This window comes from Pelophylax lessonae (genome assembly GCF_965119305.1).
Source record: "Pelophylax lessonae genome assembly, chromosome: 9".
Taxonomy (NCBI): Eukaryota; Metazoa; Chordata; class Amphibia; order Anura; family Ranidae; genus Pelophylax; species Pelophylax lessonae.
Window position 1 is genome coordinate 268390249 of NC_138776.1, and position 24765 is coordinate 268415013.

The following is a 24765-nucleotide window of genomic DNA, read 5'->3' on the forward strand; positions in this document are numbered from 1 at the left end:
ATCTGGGAGCACTCAATGAGACACAGAGACGGCAGGTACGATGTCACAGAACGCTCAGCTTTATTCAAGCAATGAAATCATTTTTATAGAAGGAGAAAAAAGGGGAAGTCCCTCTTTCAGGAGATCATATATAGAATTGATACAAGAATAGCAGTTTACCATTACGTGCTTCAATTCATGTACCTACATATGAGCTAATTAAAATAAGGCATAGCTATAATTACTTACTTCAAACAGACTTGCTTTTTAAGGGCCAGTTTGACCACAAAGTGTAACATACTGGAAACTTTCAAGGACATTGACTTAGATAGGCTTTTTAATTAAAGCTGAGTCTAGAGTTTTAGTAACACAATGGAGAATAGAGATTCCTTCACCATTTCAGTGCACATCAGAAGATTCACACAGGGGAGAAGCCGTATTCCTGCCCTGAGTGCGGGGAAATGCCTTTGACAGAAGTCCTATCTGTTGGCAATAATTCAGACTCGCATGGCCCTAGGCATCAAAGTTCCTTCAGATATCTGGGAGCACTCAATGAGACACAGAGATGGCAGGTACGATGTCACAGAATTCTCGGCATTATTCAGACAATGAAATCATTTTTATAGAAGGAGAAAAAAGGGGAAGTCCCTCTTTCCAGGAGATCATACATAGAATTGATACAAGAATAGCAGTTTACCATTACGTGCTTCAAGTCACGTATTTACATATGAGCTAATTAAAATAAGGCGTAGTTATAATTGGCATTACATCAGACTTGTTCTAAGGGTTAAAATAAGGTGTAATTAGTTACTTCACACAGACTTGCTTTTTAACGGTCAGTTTGACCACAAAGCGTAACGTCCTGGAAACTTTCAAGGACATTTACTTAGATAGGCTTTTTAATTAAAGCCGAGTCTAGGGTTTTAGTAACAAAATGGAGAATAGAGATTCCTTCACCATCTTAGTGCACATCAGAAGATTCACACAGGGGAGAAGCCGTATTCCTGCCCTGAGTGCGGGAAATGCCTTTGACAGAAGTCCCACCTGTTGGCAATAATTCAGACTCGCATGGCCCTAGGCATCAGAGTTCCTTCAGATATCTGGGAGCACTCAATGAGACACAGAGACGGCAGGTACGATGTCACAGAATGCTCAGCTTTATTCAAACAAAGAAATCATTTTTATAGAAGGAGAAAAAAGGGGAAGTCCCTCTTTCAGGGATACATATAATGTATACATTATACATAGAATTGATACAAGAATAGCAGTTTGCCATTACGTGCTTCAAGCCACGTACTTACATATGAGCTAATTAAAATAAGGCATCATTATAATTGGCATTACATCAGACTTGTTCTAAGGGTTAAGATAAGGCATTGGTTACTTCAAACAGACTTGCTTTTTAAGGGTCAGTTTGACCACAAAGCGTAACGTCCTGGAAAATTTCAAAGACATTTACTTAGATAGGCTTTTTAATTAAAGCAGAGTCTAGGGTTTTAGTAACAAAATGGAGAATAGAGATTCATTCACAATCTTAGTGCACATCAGAAGATTCACACAGGGGAGAAGCCGTATTCCTGCCCTGAGTGCAGGAAATGTCTTTCACAGAGGGCCCACCTTGCTGAACCTCAGATATGCCACACGCTGCAAAAACCATAAAGGAAGATATGACATGAGAGGATGAAAGATGTGAAGAAATGTGACGTCCCTTAGTGGAGCTCAGGGAGGGGGAGGTACCTGTCACAGCTAGCGGTGTATCGCTGCGTGTTCCAAACTACGCTCGGTCAGTCACCCTTTAGAATTGCACACAATCCCGGGGCACACCAGTCTGAGGGCTCGTTCACACCAGGAGGTGCATCTCAACATGCACGCCTTTTTTGAGCACTCCCGCACAAAGCTTTTTTTAATGATCTTCTCTGTGCATGTGAAACACTCGAAAGGTGTCGGCACAGCACTAAATCGCATTGGGACTGCAGCACTGAGCGTTTTAGCAGGCGGGAACGTAAAAACTGTACTTGGGTGACCTCCATCAGCTCATCCCCGGCAGCTATTATCTTTTGTACCAGCTTCCCCTCCCTTTCGATTGTAAGCTCCATGAGCAGGGCACTCCTATTCCTTCTGTACTGATCTGTATTGTAACTGTACTGTCCCCCTCTACATTGTAAAGAGCTGCGCAAACTGTTCACACTATATTGACAAAAGTATTGGGACGCCTGCCTTTACACACACATGATCTTTAATGGCAGCCCAGTTTTAGTTCGTAGGGTTCAATATTGAGTTGGCCCACCCTTTGCAGCTACAACAGCTTCAACTCTTCTGGGAAGGCCGTCCACAAGGTTTAGGAGTGTGTCTATGGGAATGTTTGACCATTCCTCCAGAAGCCTGTTTGTGAGGTCAGGCACTGATGTTGGATGAGAAGGCCTGGCTCACAGTCTGAGCTCTAATTCATCCCAAAGGGGTTTTAAAATTTATTGGGACTCTCTGCAGACCAGTTAAGTTCCACCACCCCAAACCTACTCATCCATGTCTTTATGGATCTTGCTTTGTGCACTGGTGAGCAGTCATGGTGGAACAAGAAGGGGCCATCCCCAAACTCTTCCCACAAAGGTGGGAGCATGAAATTGTCCAAAATGTCTTGGTATGCTGATGTCTTAAGAGTTCCCTTCACTGGAACTAAGGGGCCAAGCACAACCCCTGAAAAACACCCCCAAGTTCCTCCACCCCAAACTCGCTTATTCATGTCTTTATGGACCCTGCTTTATCCTTGTGTTCCCCAAGTGGTTCATTGTGTTCCCCAGTGATTTCAGGAAGTTTCCTAGTGTACCCCCCCCCCCCCAGTTCTTCCTCCTGTCCCTGGCTTCCTGAGAAGATTCCTAGTTACCCCATTCCCAGTGGAGAAGATTCCTAGTATACCCCTACTGCTTCCAGAGAAGATTCCTAGTGTACCCCCAGTCCTACTGGAGACGATTCATAGTGTACCCCCAGTGCCTACTTGTGTCCCCCAGTTGGTTCCTTGTGTTCCAAGAAGTTTCCTAGTGTACCTCCAGTGCTTCCTAATGTCCCTGGCTTGCTGTGCAGATTTCTAGTGTACCCCATTCCTAGTAGAGCAGATTACTAGTGGATCCCCAGTGCTTCCTCGTTTCCCTGGCTTCCCGAGAAGATTCCTAGTTACCCTATTCCTAGTGGAAAAGATTCCTAGTGTACCCCCAGTCCTACTGGAGAAGAGTCCTAGTGCCTCCTTGTGTCCCCCAGGTGGTTCCTTGTGTTCCCCAGTGGTTCCAAGAGGTTTCCTAGTGTACATCCAGAGCTTTATCGTGTTCCTGGCTTCCTGGGAAGATTTCTAGTATAACCCTATTCCTACTGGAGAGGATTCCTAGTGTACCCCCCAGTGCTTCCTTGTGTCCCTGGCTTCCTGGGAAGATTTCTAGTATACCCCTATTCCTACTGGAGAAGATTCCTAGTGTACCCCCCAGTGCTTCCTTGTGTCCCTGGCTTCCTGTGAAGATTTCTAGTGTACCCCATTCCTAGTAGAGAAGATTACTAGTGTATCCCCAGTGCTTCCTCATTTCCCTGGCTTCCTGAGAAGATTCCTAGTGTACCCCATTCCTAGCGGAGAAGATTCCTAGTATACCCCTACTGATTCCTGAGAAGATTCCTAGTGTACCCCTAATCCTGCTGGAGAAGTATCTTAGTGTACCCCCAGTGCTTACATGTGTCCCTGAGGTGGTTCCCTGTATTCCTTCGTGGTTCCAAGAAGTTTCCCAGTGTACTTCCAGTGCTTCCTCGTGTCCCTGACTTCCTGAGCAGATTTCTAGTGTACCCCAATTCTACTGGAGAAGATTCCTAGTGTACCCCCAGTGCTTCTTTGTGTCCCTGGCTTCCTGAAAAAAATCCTAGTGACCCCAATATTCTTAGAGTTCCGATATCTGGACCCATATTGCTTCTAGTCTCTGTTTGCAAGCATCTCCCAGTACCTTCCAGTGTTATTTCTGTTCCCTTAGTGTTCCCAGTGCCTTCCAGTCTATCCCCAGTGTCGTCCAGACTGTTCCTAGTGACTCTCAGTGTGTTCCTGCTTACAACCTGTATCCTTGCACCTGTTGTGTCCTCCAAGCATTCTAGTCTCCTTGTGCCTCTTTGCCTTGTGTATTTGTGCCAGCTTTCAGCCTTCCTGCACCTCCATGATCCCCTGTGAGTTTTTGTCTGCAACTTGTTGGCATCGGCTGTGTCTGCAGTCGGCTTCAGTGTCTCTCTTTTGACCTCTACCTCCTCCTAGAGATTTCTGTTTGTCTCTGTGCATTCTCTTCTAGTTGTCCTGTGTGTCTCGGTATACCAGTTCCCATGGTCTGTGTGTCTTCCAGCTTGGGCTGTACTCCCCTCTATCCTGTGATCCCTGCACCTCAGTGCTGCAAGGAACTCTTGCCTGCTTATCAGCCCTTAGTTCCCAGTAGCTGCCTGCTCGGGTCGTAGAACTGGAACCTGGGGATGGTCTGCAATGCAACCCATCTCCACCTTCCGGAGTTCTGGAGAAGACAAGGCGGTTCTTTGGACTCAGCACCTTGACCCTTCCAAGGGACTTAACCTATGGGCAGGATGAGTTCTTTCCAGACAGTACCAATAGGAATCCTTGTTGTCCTAGACTCCCCGTGTTGCTCATCTTTATCCTGTGTACCTGCATTTCCTGGGACCCCTGTGCCCCTCAGTGTTCCTCATACATATTGATACCTCTTTGTTCCTTTAAGCTCAGAATCCCACTGCTACTAAGATACTCCTTATCTCCTATCTCCATGTGAGTCCTGCACCCCAGTGCAGTGCAGAGTCCTGCCTGCCTGTAGGACCAGAACCCCAGTGCTGCACCATACTCCTACCATTCCTGTGAATTAAGTACTTCATGCTTTCCAAGATCTTCTCTGTGCTTCCCTGTACCTGGTCAGCTGAAGCAAGTACGGGTCCGTTCTCGGAGCGCACCACCATCCAGCATGTAGGCTTCAGGGAGGGTCCACCATCCCGACTATACGTGACAAGTTCAAAGGTCAGGAAATGTGTTATTGGTAATCAGTTGCTATGGCTACAACTTAACCTATTAGTTTGATATGTTCTAAAACTGTAAACAGCCAGAGTTTGGGTTGAGTAGACATGTTCGGTTTACTCCATTCCAAATTGAAATTCGGCCAAATTTTTAGTTATTCGGATTTATCCGAATTTGTGAATTACAATAGTAGTTTTCCTTGCGTGTACAGTTGATCAGGTCTGTGTCTATACACCTCCTCATTGAATAAAAGTATATTGTGTATGTATAAATGATATGTGTATATGTTTCCTTGTAGACAAGTAATGTAAGGTCCATATAGCCCTGAGGAAGCTTGTGGCGAAACGCGTTGGCTTTGAAGACCTACACTATATATCTGGATTCTGTACATTTAAGAATATTCCAATTAGGAATATTTTTTAACTTGTATTGTCTTGTCTTATGTACACGACCTTTTGGATCTAATAAATTAATATATTTTTACACTATTGTGAGCATCCCTTCTTTTGTGACCTTTAAAATCCAATTTTTTTCCTTTTTTTCTTTTTTTCATCTATGCAATCGTAGATGATGGCCAATAGATTACGGGTATTTTACTATATACGTGTAGCACTACTCCCATGGGAGCTGCTGTGTGTGGGTTTCCCTGGGTTACCATTAGCAACAGTAGAACATTCAGGCATATTTCCAAGTGTTTCACCTCAGACAAGGACTAGTCCAGTTTCTTTGGTTTTTATGTTTTGAGAACTTGGATAGGAGAAGGGATGATTGGGATACTCCAAAACAAACTGAACTATGCACAATAGGCAGGGACGATACAAAAATACTGACTGACGCTGGTTAACGCTGACTGATGCTGGTCACGGCTAGGCCACTTACTTTACTTTTCGTTAGACTGTGACAGAGTCCTGAAAGCTTCCTAAGGTATTCTTTCGTGAGGTAGCTTTACTTTGGTAGACTGTACTGCTGAGCAACTTCAGGGCCCTTCCTGGTGCCCCCTTTTTGTCCCTAATCTTCAGGGCTTTACAACTTGGCACCCCCTTTACAGTAACACACTGAGTTAGCTGGCTCCTTGATCCCCTTGACCTCTCTGGAGTGGTCCCCTCTCTTAGGCAGACCCCTGGGTAGATGCTTGATACTCACGATACTGTTTTTCCAGAAGCAGTCGGCCCAGCAGCTCCACTCGGTCAGCACTCACTGGATCCTCTGCAGCACAGCTCAACCCCTGGTCCCTAGGCCGACTGCCTGGACCACCTTCCTCACTTCAGCAGGAGGAGAGACAGCCATCCACCTCCTCCTGGGACTTTGCTCCCCGCCAAAAGACACCCTGTCACATGCCCCCTCTGGATTTATTTCCAGTCCCAGGACGCATTGCAACAATACCCACCCACTGGGTCAGTCATAAACCCTGGTGTGCTATTGGCTAAGTTTCCTCCACTGTCCAACAAGATCCCTCATTGGATACAGTGGGGAGACTCCCCAGACTACACAGGTCACACCTGGAAGCATGTGACAGGCTAACTAACAGATCAGACCCTCCTAATAAGCAGAACAGGGCCACAACTATGCTTTTTTCTAGCACCTACCTAGGAGGGTGCTACATACTATAGTAACAAATTTAAACAAATCCGAAATAAGGAATCAATATTTCGGACGAAATTTGAATTCAAATAGTTGTAAAATCGAATGTGAATAGTTTTCTAATCAAGTCCGAATCGTTTTCTAATCAAATTTCAATACTTTTCGAATCCAATTCGAATTTCCGAATAGAATAAATTAGAATATAAAATGAAAGAATATAATAGAAAATAATATAATAGAAAAGAATATAATATAATAGAGTAAAACGGTACAGAATACAAAATGAAAGAATAGAAAAAAAAAAATTTAATAGAAATCAAAGGGATAGAATAGAAAATAAAGAATAGAGTAAAACAGAACATAATAGAATAGAAAATAAAAGAACAGAACAAATATATATATATAAAAAAAAAATAAAGGAATAGAATAAAATATAGAATGAAATAGAATAAATATAACCATCTTCTGAAATTCAAATAGAATAAATTTAAATTTGGATAGAATACAATACTTTTCAAAACAAATTCAAATTTCCAAAGAGAATAAATTAGAATATAAACTAAAGGAATATAATAGAAAAAAAAATATATATATATGTATATATAAAATAATATAATATAATAGAAAATAAATAATGTCTAGGGTTGAGCTTAGAGGTTACCTGAATCTGAAGCTTATCCCGAAAGCCGAGTACAAAAATCCTATTTTATCCCTCTTGATGGGAGAGGAGATGACCCCATCTATAAGGATATACAGTACATACACACACAGCACAAGGCCGTGTTCACACTACGAGGCGTTTCTCGGGGGTGCAGTTCCTCTGAGCTCCACAGGGTGGTGATCTCATTTCTACCCAGATAGGAAGTCTCTATGGAAGACAGGAAGTGATGCCATGGACAGACAGGAAGTGATGCCATGTATATAAAGGAAGTTCTGGGTAAGAGGTGAGTTGGGACGAAGTAGCGAGGAGACATCGTTGGAATTGGCAGCAGAGGAGGTAATAAGATCTTATTTTGTCGTAGTTCCCATTATGATCCCTTACTAGGAACCAAATCGCTCTGTTCCCCCCTAATGTCCCTCATACAGCTGTTTCCGGCTCTTTAACCATCATCAGTGCAGTGTATGGAAACCATGGCTTCTACAGAGGAGGGTTTTGGAGCGATCGATACGGTATAACCATACAACTTGGAATAAATAGCTCTACAACATTTGACTATATTTGTACAATACACCAATGGGTCCGAATGTGCATCTAGCAAGAAGGGGCGAAAAGCAATGATTTGGATGTCCTAAAATGACGAATAGTCCTCTTATTTTTGAGATATGTGATGGAGGGAGACGTCTGTTCTAGGAAGGCTTTTCTGTGCTACACATGGATTTAAATGGAGGTAGACCTGGGTGATTTGTTTCGTTACGAACCGAAATTTGGACAAAATTTTCATTATTCGGAGATTCGGATGTATCTTAGTTCTCAAATCACAATAGTAAATTCCAATGAATGCAAAATGAATTAGAATGAAACAACGTATTCATTAATTTCATTCGGATGACATGATGCAATAGTTTTGGCTCTTTGTTAATGTTTGAAGCTTCCGAAATAACGTAACGACCTAACGGATGATCTCAATTAAATCCTTTGATTTTTTCAGATGAGGTTGATGCGATAGTCTTACATGATAAGGTAGAAGAAGAAGGAGAGATAAGAATTTACCTTCTTCTTTACAGGGAATAGTTTTATTTGGGAGGACAAAGAGTAAAAGGCTACTAGACCCCAAAAACATAGTAAAAACTAAACTGTATATAATCCTTCTTCCATGGTAGAAAACCTCATATTATCCCCCATACACCTCCATCCTAATATTGTACAACCAGTAGAGTCCAGATTATTCTCTCATCAATTATTGGTCTACAGGAAACCTTTACAGAACACATGACCATTGAGGATGGAGGAGGACCCGGGCCACATGACTGAGAGGATACTAAACCTCACCCTGGAGATCATCTACCTGCTGACCGGAGAGGTGAGGAGGATTCTGGGAGGTCACATGACATCACTCTTATCTCTATTAATAAAACACAGACCTGACCGGAGAGGTGAGGAGGATTCTGGGAGGTCACATGACATCACTCTTCTCTCTATTAATAAAACACAGACCTGACCAGAGAGGTGAGGAGGATTCTGGGAGGTCACATGACATCACTCTTATCTCTATTAATAAAACAGACCTGACCGGAGAGGTGAGGGGGATTCTGGGAGGTCACATGACATCACTCTTATCTCTATTAATAAAACACAGACCTGACCGGAGAGGTGAAGAGGATTCTGGGAGGTCACATGACATCACTCTTATCTCTATTAATAAAACACAGACCTAACCGGAGAGGTGAGGAGGATTCTGGTATTCTAACATGATATTCCTATTGGTTCTCCAATACAGAGATTTCCTCTTCTGAAGTCAGGTGATCATATGACCATCACAGTGCCTCCATGTGACTCCCTAAAACCTGAGAGACACAACATGGAGAAGATTCTAGAAGTCACCAAGAAGATGATGGAGCTGCTGACAGGAGAGGTGAGCGGTGCTGGGAATTCTGGGACATTATCCAGTAACAGACAAGGGATGTGTCTGGATGGTGACTGTATCATTGTGTGTGTCAGGTTCCTATAAGGTGTCAGGATGTCACTGTCTATTTCTCCATGGAGGAGTGGGAGTATTTAGAAGGACACAAGGATCTCTACAAGGACGTCATGATGGAGAACCAGCCGCCCCTCACATCACCGGGTAAGAGGAGTCTTTATTGTAAAGGAGGGAGCAGTACGGAGGGTCCACCTAGATCCTCCATCATCTGATAAACACATAGAAACAATGTATTCAGTCAGTGTGTGTGTTTCCTATAGATGGATCCAGTAATGGGAACCCACCAGAGAGATGTCCCCGTCCTCTATATTCCCGGGATTCCACACAGGAAGGTCACACCATCCCTCACCATCATCAGGTAGATGAAGAACAATCACTGATAGTATCATTAGGATCTGTACATTATCTGCATTGTTACCATTGATGTCATTTTTATTATATATTTAGAGTGGAAACCTGAGAGATTCTAAAGGTGAGGTTAAAGAGGAGGATGATGAGGATGGGGTGATGAAGGAGTCAGAGTTACAAAAAGAACACAAAGATCTGTACCAGGACACCATGGAGGAGTCATCCAACATAAACCCACCAGAGAGATGTCCCCGTCCTCTGCATTCCCGGGATTCCACACAGGAAGATCACAACTACACAAAACCTGATCAGGTAGATGATTGACCATTATTGGTAGTTATGATTTATACACAGCATGTTTGTTACAATTAATATTTTATTGTATACTTAGAGTGGAAACCTCGAGGATAATAATATTGATGTTAATGAAGAATATGAAGAGGGGGATGAGGAGTATGGAGTGACGGAGGAGTTTTCAGATGGAGAGAAGGACGTTCTGATGGAGCCACCTGGTAACAGAAACCCACCAGAGAGATGTCCTCTGCATTCCAGGAATTCCACACAGGAAGATCACACCATCTCTCACTGTTACAAGGTTGGTGGGATTGAGTATCTAGAACATGGACTTCTGGAGATGATGTGTGTATTTTGTTTGTAAGCTTATATTTTATAGATGATTTTCTTGGTTTAGAGTGGAGATCCAATCGATATAGAATTTGAGGTTAAAGCAGAAGAAGAAGAGACGTATGTGGATGATCAGCAGTCTATGGAGGAGGATGGAATAACGGGGACATTTATAGAGAAGGACCCTCTGTATTCCCAGGATTCCGCACAGGAAGGTCACACCATCCCTCTCCATCATCAGGTAGATGGATCCAGTAAAGGGAACCCACCAGAGAGATGTCCCCGTCCTCTGTATTCCCAGGATTCCGCACAGGAAGGTCACACCATCCCTCACCATCATCAGGTAGATGGATCCAGTAATGGGAACCCACCAGAGAGATGTCCCCATCCTCTGTATTCCCAGGATTCCACACAGGAAGGTCACACCATCCCTCATCATCATCAGGTAAATGAAGAACAATCACTGATAGTATCATTATGTCAGAATATTTTTACTGCTCTGAATATAACAGTGTCTATTTATGTCAATAAGCAAAGATCTGTGCGGAAGGAGAATCTCAACTTATTTCCACAAATCAATATGTAGCGAATTCTTTTTTATTGATAAATTTCTTTTTAAAAGCATATACCAATCTTAGTGAAAACAGTCTACAGTATGGAATATATAAAATATTTATTCACGAGATATGTAATCACGATAAATGATCAAACTTGAGATGACACAAAAAGAGAACTTTACATAAAATATGAACTTCAAACAATAAATGCAATGTGATTGGTAGCTCAATAATGAAAGTAAAAATAAAGCAAGATTACGTTTTCTCCAAGTATAGTAGAAACCATAAATGAATGTTCTATATAATCAGACCACAATTGTCTGCGCAATGTACAGCCAAATAGTCACTCCACTGCAGATGAAGCGAGAATAGGCTAGGCAAAACGTGAGACTAATACGCCAATATGCGCTAAATCTGATATTAATAAAATGTATAAAAAGGCAAAAATCATCTCTTAGAGAAAAATATACATATGGTTTATACGGCTGGGATTGTACTCTCGTTACCCTTTTAATATGAAATGTAAAACATTTAAGCAAGTACATAAATGACAGTAAATAATATCAAATAAACAGCAAGTATATTTACCATATTTAAAATGGCTGCTAGCTTAGAATGGTCCTTACCAGAGTCCTTAAGATGGCTGCCTTTCCAAGATGGCGGTCAGTTAGGGAAGAGTTTCGTTTGGCGTCCCTCAAATTTTCAGATACATGATGGAGCAAAATGGAGTCTGTGTAGATGAGTCTATGCATAGCTGTAGTAGCGTGTGTATTGTATGTGTGAGGTATGTTGGGCAAATGTCATGTGTCTCTCTCATCTGAGTTTTCCTTTTTATATGGTATAGAACAAAGGACTATTAAAATTACTGTAAGTTAAACCCAGAGGGAGTAACATGATCCCCATTGGTTGGAACATCTTATTCATTAACTGGTGATTTCATTGGGTGACACCTCTTGGTTGACCAGTATATTAAAATTAAATGATGATATCTCTATATTTAAGAGTATCATAAAATAACATAAAAAGTATCCATACTCTCATCTATTACATGTCCATTTAATATCCACCATGTATCTAGGTAAAGATTAAATCTGGTAACACCATAATATATTATTAATATATATATATATATCTATATATATTGGAAATTACTTTTTAACCTAAAACTTCAATTAGTAGTAGTCAGTCACCAGAGATGGCAGTATTGTGTTGCTCTTAACTTTAGCATATAGCAATATAGCAGCATTATTTATCTTCAAATAAACTTTGCACCTTATATTGACAAAGAGCTTACCATCTCAGACTTTCTAGAGTCTAGCAAGGTTAGACAAAATTTTATGATGCTTTCTACAACTTACAATTTACAAGTGTTTACTGAAGCCTCTCTTGACATACAGAGATGAGTCATCAATATCAGTTATCAAGAATTAAACAATTATAATATATAACGGTTTTCTACATATCTATGTATGTTAGTTATATATATATATATTTCATTGTTCATATTCTGTTACATATAAGATTATAATATATCTTTAAATCTTATTTTAAAATGGGTTTAAGCACAGAAAATACTGACTAAGGTTTATGGCCCCACACACAGATAAGATACCTTGGTATAGCGTCTTAGACTTATATCTAAGGAAAGTTAACAGACTATTTATTTATAACCTTAGGTCAACACAACATGTTTGGGGTAAACCTGTTTAAGAATTTCCTGAACAGGCACTTTTAAAGGAGATTTAACCTTTCAGTAACCTAACAAAAATGGATGTCATTGCTTCATATTTCTATGTAGAACAATATATGAAATATTTCATTTCTTTTTTAAATTTAACCTCCCCAAATAAGCCTGACAATTAGGATCTGTACATTATCTGCATTGTTACCATTGATGTCATTTTTATTATATATTCAGAGTGGAAACCTGAGAGATTCTAAAGTTGAGGGTAAAGAAGAGATAAAAGAGGAGGATGATGAGGAAGGGGTGATGGAGGAGTCAGAGTTTCCAGAAGGACACCAAGATCTTTACCAGGACACCATGGTGGAGTCATCCAGCTACAGAAACCCACCAGAGAGATGTCCCCGTCCTCTGTATTCCCGGGATTCCACACAGGAAGATCACAACTACACAAAAGATGATCAGGTAGGTGATTGACCATTATGGGTAGTTATGATTTATACACAAGCATGTTTGTTACAATGAATATTTTATTATATATTTAGAGTGGAAACCTCGGGGATGATAATATTGTTGTTAATGAAGAACATAAAGAGGAGTATGGAGTGACGGAGGAGTTTTTAGATGGAGAGAAGGACGTTCTGATGGAGCCACCTGGTAACAGAAAACCACCAGAGAGATGTCCCCGTCCTCTGTATTCCCGGGATTCCATACAGGAAGGTCACACCATCCCCCATCATCATCAGGTAGATGAGGAACAATCACTGATAGTTATGATTTAAACACAAGTGTGTTTGTTATAATGAGTCTTTTTAATATATTTAGAGTGGAAACCTCGGGGATGATAATGTTGATGTTAACGAAGAGTATAAAGATGAGGATGAGGAGTATGAAAAGATGGAGGAGTTTTCAGAAGGACACAAGGATATGATGGAGCCACCTAATACCAGGAACCCACCAGAGAGATGTCCCCGTCCTCTGTATTCCCGGGATTCCACACAGGAAGGTCACACCATCCCTCAATGTTACAAGGTTAGTGGGATTGAGTATCTAGAACACGGACTGGTGGAGATGGTGTGTATTTTGTTTGTAAGCTTATATTTTATAGATGATTTTCTTTGTTTAGAGTGGAGATCCAATCGATATAGAATTTGAGGTTAAAGCAGAAGAAGAAGAAGAGACGTATGTGAGGGATGATCAGCAGTCTATGGAGGAGGATGGAATAACGAGGACATTTATAGAGAAGGACCCTCTGTATTCCCGGGATTCCACACAGGAAGGTCACACCATCCCTCACCATCATCAGGTAGATGAGGAACAATCACTGATAGTATCATTAGGATCTGTACATTATCTGCATTGTTAACATTGATGTCATTTTTATTATAAATTCAGAGTGGAAACCTGAGCTTTCTTGATGTTCTAGAAGAGATAAAAGAGGGGTATGATGAGGATGGGGTGATGGAGGAGTTAGAGTTTCCAAAAGAATACAAAGATCTGTACCAGGACACCATGGTGGAGTCATCCAGCTATAGAAACCCACCAGAGAGATGTCCCCGTCCTCTGTATTCCCGGGATTCCACACAGGAAGATCACAACTACACAAAAGATGATCAGGTAGATGATTGACAATTATTTGTAGTTATGATTTATACACAAACATGTTGGTACATTGAATATTTTATTATATATTCAGAGTGGAAACCTCGGGGATGATAATATTGATGTTAATGAAGAACATAAAGAGGAGTATGGAGTGACGGAGGAGTTTTTAGATGGAGAGAAGGACATTCTGATGGAGCCACCTGGTAACAGAAACCCACCAGAGAGATGTCCCCGTCCTCTGTATTCCCGGGATTCCACACAGGAAGGTCACACCATCCCCCACCATCATCAGGTAGATGAGGAACAATCACTGATAGTTATGATTTAAACACAAGGTTGTTTATTACAATGAATGTTTTATTATATATTCAGAGTGGAAACCTCGGGGATGATAATATTGATGTTAACGAAGAGAATAAAGATGAGAATGAGGCGTATGGGGTGATGGAGGAGATTTCAGAAGGACACAAGGATATGATGGAGCCACCTAATACCAGGAACCCACCAGAGAGATGTCCCCGTCCTCTGTATTCCCGGGATTCCACACAGGAAGATCACACCATCCCTCACCATCATCAGGTAGATGAGGAACAATCACTGATAGTTATATTTTATACACAAGGTTGTTTGTTACAATAAATGTATTTATATATTCAGAGTGAAAGCCTCAGGGATGATACTATTGATGTTAATGAGGAGTATGGGGTGATGAAGGAGCTTTTTGGAGGACACAAGGATCTCTACGAAGAGATTACGATGGAGTCCCCTAATACCAGAAACCCACCAGAGAGATGTCCCCGTCCTCTGTATTCCCGGGATTCCTCACAGGAAGGTCACACCATCCCTCACCATCATCAGGTGGGTGGAGTTGAGGGTCGGGAACATAAAGTTATTGAACACTCTGACATGTGGAGACGATGTGGGAACTCTACTTCTATGTTACCAGAGTTGTATAAAGTACTGGAAACCCATACTTGAGTAAAAGTACAAGTGCTCGATCAAAAAGTGACTTGAGTAGAAGTGGAAGTGCTCGATCAAAAAGTGACTTGAGTAGAAGTACTAAAGTATTCAACATTTTTTGTACTTAAGTATTGCAAGTAGTTTTTAAAAAAAAAAAATTCTACTCAAGTACTGAAAGTAAAAGTACAAGTACTGTGTTGTGTAGTTATTTAAAGAAAGAAGTCAAAAGTTTGAACATCATATTGTTTTTTATTATTTCAAATGCAGCTTTTATTTATACATACAGTAGATTTTATTTTCGTAGGCGCTGATAATACACATGTTTAGAGCTTCATGAAACCTGTCATCTACTGTTCTGGCAGTGGTAATTTTTATAATAGTAACGAGTAACTATGCAGCACAAAAAAAAAAATATCGGAGTAGAAGTATTGAAATCATCGAAAAAATGTAGTGAAGTGGAAGTAGGAGAAAAAAATTCTACTCTAGGAAAGTACAGATACCGCCTTTCCGTACTTAGTACAGTAGTGAAGTAGTTCTACTTAGTTACTATACATCTCTGTATGTTACCGATAGGTTTCTTTTCATCCATTGAGGGACACAGGAATTCTAAAACATTTGGGTTATACTGCCATCTATAGGAGATCAGTACACTGGCAAACAAATTTTGTAAGCCAGCCACCCCATAACTCCTCCCCTACCCAGCATGCCTCAGTTGTTTGTTGGTGTCGTGGGAGGTTGGGCACCTCTTCTGAAGCTCTTCTGAAAAAGGTCTAAGTCCTTATTTCATGGGATTTATTTCCTTCACCGCTTCTTGAGCTGGGCTCTATATAAAAGCAGGGGGGGCGTAACAACAGGGGTCACCATTGCGGCCCGACTCCATGCTCCAGGGGGCCCGTGCGGCTCCCCTCTACACCTGAACAGGAGTGGCGGCATATAGAAGATTTGATGGCCCTTCATGCTCCTCCTGATTGCCCGCTTCTCCTCCTCTCCCTCCTGCAGGCTTCTCCTCCTGCATCGGCTCCTCTATATGCTGCTCCTCCTGTCCAGCTTCCTGTGGCCCCTCTGCTTTCTCCTGGCCCCCCACTGTGATCTTGTAACTTCTGTACTCTGCTTTCTCGGCCCCTCTCTCCAGTCCCTGTGCTCTCTTCCCCCCCCCCCATCTCTGGTCCCTCTTGTACTGTCTACCGCACCCCTTTCCCTGGGTTCTCCCCTCCACTGGGTTTACCATTCATGATCACTAGTTTTCCATGATTGGCTACAGCTAATCACATGGTACAGAGTGTTGTGATTGGCCCAGGTACCATGTGATAGCTGTGGGCCAATCACAGCATTGACAACACAGCTGGTATGATTTAATTCATAGCAGCCTTCTTGGCATTGCGATCATGTGATTGCATAGCGACCACATGGTCACCGGGCCTGGAGTACCGCTGTGTCCAGCGCCCCCCTTAGCCCGAGCAGGCAAAACGACGTACATGGATGTGATTTTTGCCTGCAGGTGCCGACTTGCTGCCGTAGCATGTGTGCTGTGGTTGGCTACCTGGACAACATAGAGGAAATTAAAGATTCCCCGGGGCAAGGGGGGGAAACGCCCTCCTTAAAAAAAACAAATATATACCTATCAAGCCCCCAATAAAAACTCTGCCCCCCCCCTCTATAACAATGTCCTGTGCCCTCCCAAAGCAGTGTACTGTGACCCCCTTCACATCATCCCCCTGTAGTGTCCTCTGCCCCCTTATAGCAGTGTTTTGTGCCCCCCCCCCTAAAGCAGGGTCCTCTGCCCCCTTCACATCACCTCTTCACCATTTCCCCAACAATGTAGTATCCTGTGTCCCCCTCCCAATAACAGTGTCCTGTGCCCTCCGCCCCCCTTCACATTACCCCCCCCCTGTCCTCCGCCCCTTTACATCCCCCAATGTTGTGTCCTGTGCCCCCCCTAAAGCAGTGTCCTGTGCCCCTCCTAAAGAGCAGTGCCCTCTGCCCCCCTTCACATCACCCCCCCCAACTGTAGTGTCATCTTTCTCTCTGTCTCTTTACATCACATTCCCCTTCCTCCGCACTGTAGTGTCCAGTGCCCCCCCCCCAAATAAGTGCCCTCTGCCCTCCTTCACATCACCCCCTTGCTGTGGTGTCCTCTGCCCCCCATAGAAGCGTTCTGTGCCCCCCTGAAGCAGTGTCCTCTGTCCCTCTTCAGATCGCTCTGTTCTTCCCCCCCTAACTGTAGTGTCCTCTTTCCCTCTGTCCCCTTCACATCACATTCCCCCCCCCACTATAGAGTCCCCCCCCCAATAACATGGGTGTCCTGTGCCCTCTGCCCTACTTCAGGTCACCCCTCTCTGTTGTGTCATCTGCCCCCTTCACAACACACACCCCCCCTGTGCCCGTCCTAAAGCAGTGTCCTCTGCCCCCCTTCACATCACTCCATCACCCCCCCCCCCCAAATGTAGTGTCCTCTTCCCCTCTGTCCCGTTCACATTCACATCTCAGCCCCCCCCCCCCCCACTGTAGTGTCCTGTGCCCCCCCCCCTTACAATAACAGTGTCCTGTACCCTCCGTCACATCACCCCTCCCTGTAGTGTCCTCTGCCCCCCTCCCATAGCAGTGTCCTGTGCCGCCCTTCAGCAGTGTCCCCTGCCCCACCTTCACATCACTCCAAAACCCCCCTCCAACTGTGGTGTCCTCTTCCCCTCTGTCCACTTAACATCACATATCACATTCCCCCTCCTCCACACTGTAGTGTCCTGTGCCCCCCCCCCCATAAAAGTGTCCTGCGTCCTCTGCCCTCCTCCACGTCACCCCTCCCTGTAGTGTCCTCTGCCCCCGCCATAGCAGTGTCTTCTGTCCTTTGTCCCCCCCTTTCACATCACCCCATTAACCCTCCCAACTGAAGTCTCCTTTTCCCCTCTGTCCCCTTTGCACAATCCTCCCCCCCCCCCACTGTAGTGTCCTGTGCCCCCCCCCCCATAAGTGTCCTGTGCCCTCTTCCCTTCTTCACATCACCCCTCCCTCTAGTGTCCTGTGCCCCCCCCCCCCCATAGAAGTGTCCTGTGACCTCTAAAGCAGTGTCCTCTGCCCCCCTTTACATCACTCAATCAGCCCCCCCCCTCCCCCCATTTAACCCATCACCCCTCCCTGTAGTGTCCTCTGCGGGAATGCCGAGGCTGAAGGACCTAGAGGGCCAGAAAAACAAAGGAAGAACCAGCAACGCAGGGCTGTGTTCCCGATCTACCTGTCGACTGCGCACGATTAACTGGAAGATCAGGATTGACGGCTTGCGGACCCCAATTGGTGTTAAATTGATGGTTTTGTCCATTCTCTTGTTCTTCTGGTGTTCCTTTGCACCAGTCTGGGGTTACAACTTTGATACTTGCCTACCTTTGTAAGGGTACCTCTTGGGCACCCATACCCTGTTTTTCAGTCAGGCAAGGGTTGATCCCCAAAGTTATTGTCCTGAGCTCGAGAGGTAGGCCTGGGGATGTATAGTACGGACAACTCTTTCTACGCCAACGGCCTTGCTGCCCTCCTTGGACAATGGGTATCCTTAGAACTTAGAACCTAGCGCTAGGTCAGTGCGCCCTTCTCTTGCCATTATTTTAAGGGTTGATACCCTTGAGTTTTCTACCAGTATTAAGGATCAAAGATTCCTTCTGGGGACCTAATTAATTATGTAAATGTCCCAATGATTTTTTTTTTGGGATGACCGCCTAATGTTGTTGGTCTAAATCTTCCTTTTCGAGTAGTTCTGCTGTTCCACCTGTTTTTCAGCGGGTTTTGGTTTTACAGCCTCTCCCAGGTTCAGGCTCGGAGTTCCTTCATGTGGACACATTCCCACTTGATGGTGATCTTCTCTGTCCTGGTCTGACCATCAGGTGGATCCTCCGAGACTTTTCTTATGGTCAATGGAAGCTCCCCCGGCTTTCTTGAGGCTTCCCCTCATCGGGTTTGGATTCGGCATTGGTCCTTCAGGTGGCTGTCACCAACTACTTAATGGGACTGCTTTTGGAATGTATCTGAATTCTTGTGTCCTTCAATGGAGTAGAAAGAAAATACGATGTACTTACTGTAAAAATCCTGTTTCATGGGGTCCATTAAGAAACACGGGCCCCACCCTTGCGTTTTTCTGCTCTTGGTACTGCTTTTCCACAAAACTGAGGCTGGTTGGGAGAGAAGCGATTAAATGGGTGGAAGATTAATTTTTTTCTGCTTCCCCTCCAGTGACCCCCCTCCTCATGTAGTTGGGGGTATAACTCAACTGTTTAATCTCTGCCTCCCTCAAGAAAATCTTATCTTTGCCACCATTCTGTTGGTTTAGGTTGAAAATCCTGCGAACATGAAAGTTGTGGGTGTAGAAGAAGACACGAATGTGAGGGATGATCAGCAATCTACGGAGGAGGCTGGAATGACGAGGACATTCATAGAGGAGGACACTCCTACAGAGATCAGCACAGGTGACCCATAATATATTCTTCTCTTATCTCTGCTCTGTTACTACACACTGATTGGTCCAGAGTAGGGCGGGAACTGAGTAATATGAGGGATTTCAGACAATAATAGGTTGATAATGGTCACCTCCCTGTACTGATACCCGTCCTGGGGTTCAGCTGGCAGTATTAGGTTGTGTGTCACTCCTAGTTACAGTAGCACAGATATGAGAACACAGATTGAACCTTTCTTAGGTTGGTCCCTCTTCTTCCAGCAGATTTACACTATATTACCAAAAGTATTGGGACGCCTGCCTTTACCCGCCCGTGAACTTTAATGGCACCCCAGTCTTAGTCCGTAGGGTTCAATATTGTGTTGGCCCATCCTTACAGCTATAACAGCTTCAACTCTTCTGGGAAGGCCGTCCACAAGGTTTAGGAGTGTCTATGGGAATGTTTTGACCATTCTTCCAGAAGCGCATTTGTGAGGTCAGGCACTGACATTGGAGAGAAGGCCTGGCTTGCAGTCTCCGCTCTAATTTATCCCAAAGGTGTTCTATCGGGTTGAGGTAAGCACTGTGTGCAGGCCAGTCTAGTTCCTCCACCCCAAACTCGCTCATCCATGTCTTTATGGACCTTGCTTTGTGCACTGGTGTGCAGTCATTTTGGAACAGGAAGGGGCCATCCCCAAACTCTTCCCACAAAGTTGGGAGCATGAAATTGTCCAAAATGTCTTGCTATGCTGACGCCTTAAGAGTTCCCTTCACTGGAACTAAGGGACCAACCCCAACCCCTGAAAACACCCCCACACCATAATCCCCCCTCCACCAAATGATTTGGACCAGTGCACAAAGCAAGGTCCATAAAGATATGGATGAGTGAGTTTGAGGTGGAGGAACCTGACTGGCCTGACCTCAACCCGATAGAACACCTTTGGGATGAATTAGAGTGCAGACTGCGAGCCAGGCCTTCACGTCCAACATCAATGCCTGACCTCACAAATGTACTTCTGGAAGAATGGTCAAACATTCACCATAGACACACTCCTAAACCTTGTGGACAGCCTTCCCAGAAGAGTTGAAGCTGTTCTAGCTGCAAAGGGTGGGCCAACTCAATATTGAACCCTACGGACTAAGACTGGGATTCCAATTAAGTTCAGGTGTGTGTAAAGGCAGGCGTCCCAATACTTTTGATATTATAGTATATAGCTAAATGTTACCATTCAAATCTATTATCAGTCTTGTTGGGATGAAAAGTAAGGAGTTACATGAAGACAGAAACACTTATCTTTCCAGGAGAAAAAACTGCAGCAAGCTACCCCCAGTGCTGCATATTACCAGAAGCCTAGGCCTATGGTCACTTGTTCTATGGTAAAGGGTCTACAAGCCTGAACTTTGACCTAGTGCCTAGGCTTGTGGTTGTGTAAAGACCATGGACCTCCCAGTCCCCATTGGTTCCTGCTAATCTGACAAGGCTGTGTAAATGTAGAAGTGATCTTTGAGGAGGACCAAAGGCCCTTTGACTGAAGAGGGGAAGAGTCCCAGCTGGTTGGGAAGAACATCTGCTCACTCATATCTACCTGATCCAGATGGAATCTTGATGGAAGTGAACTAACCCTCTCAGATCTATTGACGATGTTTTTTTATATTTTTCCAGGACACGCCATGGAGAAACCCTCAAAGGATCGTCTCACTTTATCTCCAGGTTGGAGAATGGAAGATGAGGACATCACAGGAGATTGTGCCGGAGAAAAGACAATGAGCTCCACTATGGATGGTGGACTTCAAAGTGTGGATAGACCACGGAATCCCTCCGACTCTGAGCAACATCGTACTGTGAGGGATGGTGGACTTCCCAGTGTGGATAGACCACGGAATCCCTCCGACTCTGAGCAACCTCGTACTGTGAGGGATGGTGCCGGAAATCAGGACGAGGGGAAAGTTTCCTGCCCTGAGAGCGGGAAATGTTCTTCAGAGAAGTTGAATCTTACCAGACGTAAAATATCTCACACAAGCAAGAAGCCGTATGTCTGCCCCAAGTGCGGAAAACGTTATCAACGGAAACCAGGCCTTAATTTACATATGACTATTCATACGGGGGAGAAGCCACATTCCTGCCCTGAGTGCGAGAAAAGTTTTTCACGGAAATTAGAACTTGTTGCACACCAAAGAACTCACAAAGTGAAAATCCCATATTCCTGCTTTGAGTGCGGGAAAATATTTTCATGTAAAAAGAGTCTTTTAGGCCATCAGAGGTTGCACACAGGTGAGCAGTTACATTTCTGCCCAGACTGCGGGAAATGTTTTCCATCAAAGTCAGACTGTGTTACACACCAAAGGTCCCACAAAGGGTCCAAGCTGTATAGTTGCTCCGAGTGCGGAAAGTGTTTTATACGGGATGCAGACCTTGATCGACATCAAAGAACTCACACAGGGGAGAGGCCGTATTCCTGCTCTGAGTGTGGGAAGGGTTTTATACGGAAATCCGACCTTGTTGTACATCAAAGGTATCACACTGGGGAGAACCTGCATGCCTGCTCTGAGTGTGAGAAATGTTATACACGGAGATCCGACCTTGTTGCACATCAAAGGACTCACACCGGTGAGAAGCCATATTTCTGCTCTGAGTGCGGGAATAGTTTTTCACTGAAGTCCACTCTTAACAAACATCAGAGAACCCACATGCGGAAGTAGCCGCATACCTGCCCCGAGTGCGGGAAATCTTTTATACAGAATTCCGACCTTGTTAGACATCAAAGGTCTCACACCCGGGAGAAGCCAAATTCCTGCCCTAGTGTGGGAAATGTTTTTCACAGAGGGCCAATCTTAGTGCACATAAAAGGACTCATACAGGGAAGAAGACCTATTACTGCCTTGAGTGCGGGAAAAGTTTTTCACAGCAGTCCAATCTTAGTGCACATCAAAAGATTCACACGGGGGAGAAGCCATATCCCTGCTCTGAGTGCAGGAAATGTTTTTTTCACAGCAGTCCAATCTTAGCGCACATCAAAAGATCTCACACGGGGGAGAAGCCATATCCCTGCTCTGAGTGCAGGAAATGTTTTTTCACAGCACTCCAATCTTAGTGCACATCAAAAGATCTCTAATGGGGGAGAAGCCATATCCCTGCTCTGAATGCAGGAAATGTTTTTTCACAGCAGTCCAATCTTAGTGCACATCAAAAGATCTCACACGGGGGAGAAGCCATATCCCTGCTCTGAGTGCAGGAAATGTTTTTTCACAGAGGTCCCACCTTGCTAAACATCAGATATGGCACACGCTACACAAGCCGTAAAGGAAGATATGACATGAGCGGATGAAAGATTTGAAATTTTTGGATACATATAGAAACAGTTGCGATGTAAAAGAAATGTGGCGTCCCTAGATAGACCTCGAAGGGGTGAGGTACTTGTCACAGCTAGCGGCGTATCGCTGCATGTTTCAACCTTTGTTCGGTCTTTCGGCCTTTAGAATTGCACACGGTCCCGGGGGAACACCAGTCTTGAGGGCTCGTTCACATCAGAAGGTGCATTCGAGAGTGCACGCCTTTTTTTTGTGTGCGCTCCCGCACAACGCATTTGTTAATGAACTTCTCTATGCATTTGAAACACGCAGAAAGGTGCCGGCGCAGCACCAAAACACATAGGCCTACAGTACCGAGCAATCCCTAAAATGTAATCTGTGAGGCAGAGTTCACTGATCTTTAAACCTACTCTTATCACAAATTCTCCCCCCCAAATCCTCCCTCCTAGCACAACCCCACCAACTCCCCCTTCTATCACAAATCACACCCCCTCCTAGCATAAATCCCTCCCCCCAATCCCCCCCCCCCTTCTTAAGGACAATAAAAATATTCGGGTTCTGCTTCTAAAGCACCCAATAAAGATGTTTGAGGTCTCCAAAATGTGTTGGGTCCATCATTTATCCTAATTTAAGGAGAGGTTAGAAGGAATGAAGGATACCTTCTCCTTCAAAGGAGAGGACATCCGGCAAAATTACTGAATCGTCTTTTGTGTTTTTGCGTGAAAAAAGGCTTAAAACGTTGCTGTTTATTTATGTGGTGTTGTGTGTATCCTGCACTGCCGCCATGTGGAGGTTGGATAAACCGTCTTCCTACAAAGGCCACCACTTCTCGATGAAGGTATGGAAGAGTCATACTTGGCAGCACATGTTCCTCCAGTAAATGTGTTGGTGTAATTGGTTATTGTAGTGGTTCACCAAAATAAAAAATTCTGAACCGAAACTAAAAATTCAGGATGCACTTGGCCGAAAACCGAAACCGAAAATTCAGGATGTAATTGGCTAAAAACTGAAACCAAAAATTCAGAATACACTTGGCCGAAAACTGAAAATTCAGAATGCATTTGGCCGACAACCGAAAATTTAGGATGTACTTGGCCAAAAACAGAAAATTTAGGATGTACTTGGCCGAAAACAGAAAATTTAGGATGTACTTGGCCGAAAACAGAAAATTTAGGATGTACTTGGCCGAAAACAGAAAATTTAGGATGTACTTGGCCGAAAACAGAAAATTTAGGATGTACTTGGCCAAAAACTCAAATTGAAATGGACTGTTTTTTTTTTTTTTTTTTTTTTTAATTTTAAAGTTTAATTAATGTGACTGGCTTTTTTGCATTGAAGTCAATGGGACAGGATTTTGCATTGAGGTCAATGAGATGCGATTTTACATTGAAGTCAGTAGGACTCATTTTTACATTGAAGTCAATGAGACTTGATTTTGCATTGAAGACACTGTCTGTGGAACAATAAAAATTTTATGAAGCAATGACATCCTTTGCGTATGATCTCCTTTCTCTCAAATGTATCCCTTGTTTTGCACGTTCTGCATGTCCTTCTGACCTTCTTGACCTCTCCCTCACAGGACTATACTGACTGGAAGACGTTTCTTGTAGTTGGTGACCAGGTTTGCACACATCTCAGGAGGGATTTTGGTCCACTCTTCTTTACAGATCTTCTCAAAATCCTTAAGGTTTCTTGGCTGTGGCATGGCAACTCGAAGTTTCAGCTCCCTCCATAAATTTTCTATATGATTAGGGTCTGGAGACTGGCTAGGCCACTCCATGGCCTTAATATGATTCCTCTTGAGCCACTCCTTTTGTTGCCTTGGTGGTATGTTTTGGGTCGTTGTCATGCTGGAAGACCCTTCCATGTTCTTCAGTGTTCTGGCTGAAGGAAGAAGGTTCTCATCCAAGATTTTACAATAGATGGCCCAACCATTGGCTCCTCAGCCTGTACCTTTAGCAGATAAACAGCCCGAAAGCATAATGTTTCCACCTCCGTGCTTGACTGTAGGGATGGTGTTCTTAGGGTCATAGTCTGCATTT

General features: G+C 43.8%; 3 protein-coding genes across 3 annotated transcripts in view; 1 reads left to right on the plus strand and 2 right to left on the minus strand.

The window, feature by feature from the left end:
* LOC309564458 (uncharacterized protein) overlaps positions 1-24765 on the minus strand; it is a 1566033-nt gene that overhangs the window by 430273 nt on the left and 1110995 nt on the right. The window lies entirely within an intron of this gene.
* Positions 1-24765, minus strand: part of LOC309564000 (gastrula zinc finger protein XlCGF66.1-like) — a gene marked incomplete at its 3' end in the record, with an annotated part of 95087 nt that overhangs the window by 19360 nt on the left and 50962 nt on the right. The gene's annotated exons all lie outside the window — the stretch shown is intronic.
* On the plus strand, positions 21191-22114 carry LOC309564004 (uncharacterized protein; the record flags this gene model as incomplete). The annotated part of the gene is made up of 1 exon (XM_082268631.1): positions 21191-22114. The coding sequence occupies one exon, from the start codon at positions 21191-21193 to the stop codon at positions 22112-22114; it is 924 nt and encodes a 307-aa protein (XP_082124757.1).